The sequence below is a fragment of the Rhinopithecus roxellana genome, chromosome 18 (genome assembly GCF_007565055.1).
Source record: "Rhinopithecus roxellana isolate Shanxi Qingling chromosome 18, ASM756505v1, whole genome shotgun sequence".
Lineage (NCBI taxonomy): Eukaryota > Metazoa > Chordata > Mammalia > Primates > Cercopithecidae > Rhinopithecus > Rhinopithecus roxellana.
This window is the reverse complement of record NC_044566.1, coordinates 2140922-2149572: the sequence shown is the minus strand read 5'-3', so window position 1 is coordinate 2149572 and position 8651 is coordinate 2140922. Positions and strand designations below refer to the sequence as shown.

Here is an 8651-nt window from a genome sequence, read left to right as displayed (position 1 = left end):
CATATGGGCTGAGCACCTCACACAGTCACCACAACGCTCAGTGAACATTTAAAGCAAGTTCTTGCAGTGTGCAATGCTTGAGCAGTTTATTTTTCATCCCGGCCTGAATATACTGTGGGGAGGAGAATGCAATTCAAAGTTTTCATTCAGCCAAGATCATTAAGTGCCTACTATTTCCATAGCACAGCCCAAGAAGTCACGTATCAAGGGAAAGTCGGCTTCTTCCATGGCTTCTTGGCTGGGGTTGGAAGTCAGAAGGGACAAAGGTGAGAGAGAAATAGCCAGGGAGTGGGGCTCGGCTGTCATCAGGCTAGAGGTCAGGCAGAACACTTCCTTGTCGTCGTTGGGTGGCTGCAGTAACTACCTATTGACCATGTGCTTTTATTTGCTGTGTTCCGATGCTTTGGCATCTGGGGCCCTGCTGACCTTGGAGGAACTACCCTTCCCAGGGGTAGCCATGTCCAAAAGATAGTGATGACTCACCCCAGAACATGATTCTCAAAGACAAGGCAATCAATCTAGAGTCCACATCCCTAGTAAGTCTCCCCTGTGGGTTCTCATCGGGCTGTCATTCCAGGCCACTCTCTGCCCACCCTAATCACCTCAAGGCCATGTCCCAGACAGGCAAGGGTGGTTCCCGCACCCTAGAACCCACCGACATTTCTCAAAGCAGCCAGTTCTATGCCTGCTTTGTCTTTTCCCAGTGTTGTGCAGACTAAAATAAAGGGCTCCCCCATGCCCTCTGCTTCCTGGCTGACCTTGGTGTGGCCCTCTGATGGTACTATGTGCCCCCTTCTCTGGGATTTCTGAGGATAACAAGCCATCTTTTCAATGGGACTCCCTTCTGGACCTGTTGGTCTCACCATACCAGAATCATCATAAAGCCTGTATTGTAAAACACATCATGGGTGTCTACAGTTTGCACAGTGCTATGGCCCCCACATTAAGGGAGTCTGGGTGAGATCACTTCATTGTCCCTACCTCTCTGACCAGAAAATACAAGACTTAATGGGAGACAATAATAACGACAACAAAAGCAATAGAAGAACACAGTTGTACCTCTTTATTGGCACAGTAACTTTTCAAAGGCTGGTATGAATAAAACGTTCCAAGTAGCAAGACAAGGTGGTCTGGAGCCACTGCTCAGAACTTCCCACAGCCGACGAAAGCACATCAATGAACAAGGCCTTGCATTATGGGAGGGTTGAGGATATACAGCGAGGGAATCATGCAGTGGAAGTCCTGGGGGACGAGCGTAGTGGGATGCAGTCCCTACTGCTCAAAACAGTACATGGCAGCGTGCTCATTTGTACTGTGTAGACCTTTGAATGAATATGACCATTTTACACCACCAGCTATGGATCTGAAGCCATACGTGTTTAACCAAGTGCCATGTGATTTCCTGTGATCTATGCTGAAGTCGGGAGGTGACTGAACTAAAGGGTGCACAATCCACTTATCCAGAAATACAGGGCATAGGAAAGAACAGCCTCCTCATCCATGGGTAACACCCAAAACATGGGACTCAATTCACAGTTTTGCAAGGGGTGACACTGGCGAAGCTAAAACAACAATGTAGTGTCAAGATTTTAGGTGCGTTAGGTTAAAAAAAAGGACTGTGGAGGGAAAAAAAATAATCTAGAAATTATTTTTTAAAATCTGTATTTTTGAAGAAAGGAAGCACCACCAATTGCATAAAGTTATAAAATTACAGTAATAAACACGTAAATAATTACCAGGTTTACAATACCAATAAAACACAAATACCTACAAAGAAATAAAATATATGTCCCGTATACTGTATATAATAAAACCATTGGAAGTACAATAAACAGACTGTTGAACTGTAGAAAAACAACTGTACATGTGCATGAATTGCTCCTTTCCTCCGCTACTCTCCCTCTCTGGCCACGTCCACACTTTTCCCAGCCTCTCTCTCGCTACCTAGGGGTAGCACAGAGCCATAAATGAGGAGCCTGAAAATCAGAGTGTATCACCACGAGATGGATAAGAAAGAACACACACACGCGCGCACGCACACACACACACACACACACACACACACGGGATCTCGTATATTTAGTGTCTGTGTCCTGTGCTTTTTTTGTCTAAATGCGTGGAGAGAAGACCCAGCATGTGTCAGAAGGCAGTCTTCTGTTGTTGTAGCCTGGAATCAGTAGGTAGTTCTATTTTGTGAGTCTGCAGTTCAGGCTGCATCAAATGGTGGTGTCCCAGAGCTCAGACGGCAGCCTGTTGCAGGAGGCCCCTTCCGGCTTCTTCAGAAGACTGGGCTTCTTACAAGGTGGTGGGGGAGGCACCCTGGGCTCAGCGTGGTGCAGGATCTGCTGCCAGTCTTGTCCTTCCTCACAGAGCTTTCTCCTCCAGTCCAAGAGTTCCTGCAGGGCCACACTTTCATTCTCTGAGAGCCTCAGCTGATGGATTACCTGTGGGAGGAAGAGGGGGAGAAAAAACAGGTAGCACCAAATGAGTATGAAGTGTCATAGCAACACCTGGATACAAAGGAGCAGGGCTGGCACTGAAAGAGGCAGCCTCTTTCCTCAGTCTCCATGCACTGCTGCCTCTGGAAACAGCACTGGGCTAGGGAGGCTATGAATTGCTGAGTTAAGGCAACGACTGCAACAAAACACTGGGAACTAGGTAGAGTGTTAATGTGTGCTGCACCTCCAGAGGCTGCAAGAAAGAATCAAATGTCTGCTTGACCTATGCTCTCGATTATTGCGTACATTCTTATGGCAACTTGTACTTTCTCTTCATTTAATTTCTATCCATAATAGATGTTCTCCTATTAACAGAGCTTCCTCAAGCTTCCCTCCATCCTCAGAGCTGCTCCTCCATCTGTCCACATAGTTAATAGTCAAACATGACTATTAGGGTTACATGACCTCACTTTTGACCATAAGGCATGGCCCCAAAGATGGACCCCTACTCATGGGGGCCCATACATAGACAATACAGAATCACACCACACTCATGCAGAAAATGTTTTCAAGCATTAGGTGTTACAAAAGGCAGTCACTAAAATATCCAATGAGCTCATTCAAGGCAGGCTAGCTGTGCTTGAGAATATTTGAAGCCTCTTTGGGGTATCTACCTGCCTGCTCTATTTGGTGGCAGTGAGACAAAGCAATGAGCTAAATTAGCAACTGTGTACTCTCTCAGACTCTGAGCCCTCAAAGATGGGAACATTATGGGCCTTTGCAGGAAAGCATCAAAACATGTAACTGTATTGGCTACATCATCTTGCATCACTATGGCCCCTGAAGAGAGACACCCTGCAGACCAAGCTTACCCCGACTTCAGCTAGGGCACAAGACAAGCTGGCTATATAGCTGTGGTCACCCTTCTTCTGCCAGCTGCCAGGAGTCTGTAGCAGCTGGACATTGCAGATATCAATGTTTCTGGCAATTCTAAGGAAGTATACTGTTTTTTTTTTTTTTTTTTTTTTTTTTTAAATGAGATTCTGGAAATCCAAATGGGAATACTGGGGAGAATTCAGAGGACATGAGATGACTCATCCTACCTCCAAAGCACCAACTACTTTATTCCAGCACTTCTTCTATCTCATCACAACCCTCTCCACTAAAATGAGAGAAAATAAAACAGAACACAAGTGGTTATGCACTTGTGTAGAAAACAGTCACTTGAAAGCAGCAAAGGGAGTGAGTGTTCCAGACCCAATTCTAACACCAGCACCTGAGCCTACTGTTTCCCCAAGAAAGAGGATTTTAAAGGCTGGGATCAAGGAGACGATGTTTACAGCATGAAGGTCAAACCCATATTCTGAGTGTGTAACTAGAGTTCTGGAGCTGGTTATTAGTAAAAGGAGCCTCCCCAATTGAACTGACAGACAACCAGAGGGAAGAAGAGCTTCAGGGTAGAAAAGAGGACTATGGTTACTCAGTCCCTAAAGCAATTTCTAGACACAACAGAGAGTGAGTTGCAGAGCAGAGTGGGCCCCTTACAAGGATTTTTTTTTTTTTTTAAGTCTTTAGGGCTGCATCAGAATGACTTGGAAATGAGAAATTCTGTTGGGCAGATTGCTTCTACTCTCAGCGGAGGGAGCCAAGACAGGTGGTGGGAGCTAGCATGAAATCAGGGTATTTAGTGAACACTCTGGCTACACACGTGCTAGGTGCTTTCCTAAGCACCTTCCAGGCATTAACTCATCAGTTCTTAAGGGCCCTGTAAAGTGGGTACTCCTATTTTGCAGATGAGGAAACAGGAACAGGGCAGACAGGTAATCTGCCCAAAGCCACATGGAAAATGACAGATCCTGGCAGCCTGGCCCAAGAGTCCATGGGATGTGTTTCCGTTTGTTGGCATCATCTATAATTTCTTTCAAAGTGGGCTAAGGACAGGAGTAGACAATTCTCAAAAGAAGATATGCTTTTAGCTGTGAGTCTACTGTGCTTAACCCAACTATTGTGGTCTAGGATCTGATACAGACTAAGGATCAGAGTGCCCTGTACCACATTCCTCCTCCCTTCTTTTTCTGAATGGGACCACAGTCATCTCTCTCTGTTTGTCCAGGAGTGTGTGCCAGCTCCTCCGTCATCCTCCACCAGTGTGTGCTGTGCAGGTTACATTCCCTTCAGTCTCATTAGTGCGGACATGGAACATTCATATTTATGTTCCTTGGCACACACTTAGCATACAGTAGTGATCTCTGAAAACAATGTCACCAGATTAGGAAACAACATTTAGCTGATGGAAGAATATCACTACCATGTCAACTGATTATTTTCCCCAAGCTTTCTTGAGACACCATCTTTCCTAAATGACACAACTTCATATTCATTTATTTAGAAAAAAAATGAGGAACGTCCGCTTCCAGATAGCTGTAGCACATTATTGTTCCCATTGTAAAAATTTCAAAAAAGAGTCATTTTTCTAAAACATCAGGAAATTCTGACAAAAGGAGAGAATTCCAGATGGAGTGAAGCTTTTTGAGGTGAACTGATAATTACTAGCTGCTTCCCCCTGCCCCCCAGGGACATTTGCCAATTCTGAGCATTTCCCCAGATCCAGAGAGTTTTTACTGGAAGAAAGAGAAACCACATAATATTTTGGAGTTGCATGGAACTAAAGAAACAAATTGGAAACTTGTAGATCCCCAAATGCATAGCCATCGCCCACAAGGGACACTCGTTTAGCTGTTCACCTGCATGGGTGATGGGTGTCCTAGGCCAAAGTTTATACAAAGCAGAATGAAATCTCCTACAATGACAGAGGTGCTTCAGAAGTAGAACCTGGCAGGGGTGATGATGGCCTCCAGCATGTAGCCAGTCTCATCTTAAAACCTTTTCTGGATTTTGAAATTGTGTGGGGCACAAGGTTGCAGAGCCAGGCTGGGAGCTCTGAAACACAGGGTTAGCTGCTGTCATCTTTCAGTGCTAAGGAACAAAGACCTATCAATCAAAGGCACAGGAGGATTAAGCCTGAGGATTAGGAGAGAACCAGGGGTAGACTGATTCTCCAACATAGCCCAGCGAGGAACTACAGTAAGAGGGAAAGCTGATGTCTTCATGGAAACACTGGAAGCCAGAAGCCAACACGTTCCTGGTTAAATTACTGAGAGAAAAAAAAGTCAACATAAAATTCTACACTGAATGAAAAATACCCCTCAAAAATGAAGGTGATAAGATTGTTTTTTTTTCTTGTTAATTTGTTTGAGCTCCTTGTAGATTCTGAATATTTGTTCTTTGTCAGATGTATAGATTGTGAAGATTTTCTCCCACACTGTGGGTTGTCTGTTTATGCTGCTAACTATTCCTTTTGCCATACAAAAGTTCTTTAGTTTAATTAAATCCCACCTATTTGTCTTTGTTTTTATTGTATGTGTTTTTGGGTTCTTGGTCGTAAAGTCTTTGCCTAAGCCAATGTCTAGAAGAGTTTTTCCGATGTTATCTTTTAGAATTTTTATAATGTCAGGTCTTAGATTTAAGTCGTGATCTATCTGGAGTTGATTTTTGAATAAGGTAAGAGATGAGGATCCAGTTTCATTCTCCTATATGTGGTTTGCCAGTTATCCCAGCACCGTTTGTTGAATAGGGTGCCCTTTCCCCACTTTATGTTTTTGTTTGCATTGTTGAAGATAAGTGGGCTGTTAAGTATTTGGGTGTATTTCTGGGTTCTCTATTCTGTTCCATTGGTCTACCTGTCTATTTTATACTACTACCATGTTGTTTGACTATGGCTTTATAGTATAGTTTGAAATCAGATAACGTGATGCCTCCAGATTTTTTCCTGTTGCTTAGTCTTGCTTGGGCTATGTGGGTTTTTGGTTCCATATGAATTTTAGGATTGCTTTTTCTAGTTCTGTGAAGAATGACAGTGGTATTTTGATAGGAATCACATTGAATTTGTCGATTGCTTTTGGCAGTATGCTCATCTTCACAATATTGATTCTACACATCAAAGAGCATGGGATTTGTTTCCATTTTTCGCATCATCTATTAATTACTTTCAAAGTGGGCTAAGGACATGAGTAGGCAATTCTCAAAAGAAGATTTACAAATGCCCAACAAACATTTGAAAAATGCTCCACATCACTAACGGTGAGGGAAACAAAGATACACAAATGCCCAACAAACATCTGAAAAAAATGCTCCACATCACTAACGGTGAGAGAAATGAAGATTTACAAATGCCCCACAAACATATGAAAAAATGTCCAACATCACTAATGGTGAGGGAAATGTCAATGAAAACCACAATGTGGTACCACTTTACTCCTGCAAGAATGGCCAGTATCAAAAAATCAAAAAATAATAAATGTCGGTGTAGATGCGGTGAAAAGGGAACTCTTCTACACCGCCGGTGGGCATGTAAACCAGTAAAACCACTATGGAAAACAGCATGGAAATTCCATAAGGAGCTAAAAGTAGAATTACCATTTGACCCAGCAATCCCACTGCTGAGTATCTACCCAGAGGAAAATAAGTCATTATATGAAAAAAATACGTGCACATGCATGTTGATAGCAGCACAACTCACAATTGCAAAAATGTGGAGCCAGCCTAAATGCCCATCAATCAATGAGTGGATAAAGAAACTGTGGTATATGATGGTATATATATGTATACACACACACACACCCCACATATGATCATATGTATGATCATATATATGATATATAGATATATATGGGGCGTGTGTGTTTGTATATATATGATGGAATACTACTCTGCCATACAAAGTAATGAATTAATGGCATTTGCAGCACCTTGGATGGGATTGGAGACTATTGTTCTAAGTGAACTAACTCAGGAATGGGAAACCAAACATTGTATGTTCTCACTTACAAGTGGGAGCTAAGCTATGAGGCTGCAAAGGCACAAGAATGACAGAATGGACTTTGGGACTGGAAGGAAAGGGTTGAAGGGCATGATTGATAAAAGGCTACAAATCAGATTCAGTGTAGACTGCTTGGGTGATGGGTGCATCAAACTCTCACAAATCACTACTAAAGAACTTACTCGTGTAACCACATACCACCTGCTCACCAAAAACTGATGGAAATAAAAGACATTTTTTTAAAAAAGTGAAATAAAGATGTTGTCAGACAAAAGATAATGAGGGAATTTGTCATCAAACCTCTCACATTAACAGAAAGAAATAGGTAAGTTTTTTTTTTTTTGGGGTAAAAGAAGATGATTCCAGATGGAAAAAAAAAAAAAAGGAAATGTAAGAGGGAATTAACAACACTGGAATTAGTAAACCCATGGGTAAATATAAATTATATGCTTGGAATATCTTATAGACTGTAAATTACATGAATAACACAAGTGCCTGCCATCAGTAACCGCAAAACCTTGGTATTGGGATTAAGGAGAGTTTTGAGGTCTTACAGTTCTAGCAGTATTAGAAAAGTGGTCAAAGTGGTCAAATCTGTTAGGAAGCAATGAGTCAAGGAGGCAGGTTTTCTCCTTTTGTGAAACTATTAAAAGAATAATATAATATTTAATCAAAGTTAATATAACAGTGACATAATAAATATCCAATTAATCTAAAAATATGCATGGGCTGTAGAGAAAAGGATATACAAATAGAGACCAATTCCTAACAAGACAAAGTCAAGCATAAAAACTAGACAAACAAACAGAATCCAAATCTCTACCCAGCAGTTGGCGTTACTCTTCCATCTCCTTATGGCATATGCTGTATTTATCTCAATGCTAGTGTTTGATAGACCATACAGCTCTGTGCTTACACCAAGCACAAAATACATCCACTCCAGATTTCCTCTAAATCCTAAGCTCTTTTCAGCAGTTTTGCATAGTGACCAAAAATACACTAGATGTGACCCTCTGCTTAACCTTCGTAATAGGAACAGACTTAAAACTTTGAGTCACTCCATAGAAGCATAGCAGCAGTGCCAATCTGCTGACAGTGACTTGCAGCGGCTGCTCATCTGAATTAGGCTTGTCGGGAAGGATTTTGACAAAAATGTCCCAAATCCCATGAATCATGGCTTCTCTTTTTGGAAAAAAAATGCTCTCTTACCCTTTCAAAGCTTCTCAGTGTTGACTAAAAATATCTGAATTCCCAAGTACCTTATAAAAGGTGAAACTTACGTACATAAACCTTTTGAAAACCCTTTCTTAATGAGGGTATTGAGTCTTGAATAA

At 42.0% G+C, this 8651-nt stretch overlaps 1 protein-coding gene across 2 annotated transcripts in view; it reads right to left on the bottom strand.

The window, feature by feature from the left end:
• Positions 1 to 1040: 1040 nt before the first annotated feature.
• Positions 1041 to 8651, bottom strand: part of MYO16 (myosin XVI) — a 609548-nt gene continuing 601937 nt past the window's right edge. The window contains exon 35 of one of the 2 annotated variants that reach the window (XM_010384747.2): positions 1041 to 2444. In XM_010384747.2, the coding sequence (XP_010383049.1) occupies positions 2217 to 2444 (228 nt within the window). In that variant the 3' untranslated portion in view covers positions 1041 to 2216. The remainder of the gene's footprint in view (positions 2445 to 8651) is intronic. The other variant, XM_010384748.2, reaches the window with a different exon arrangement.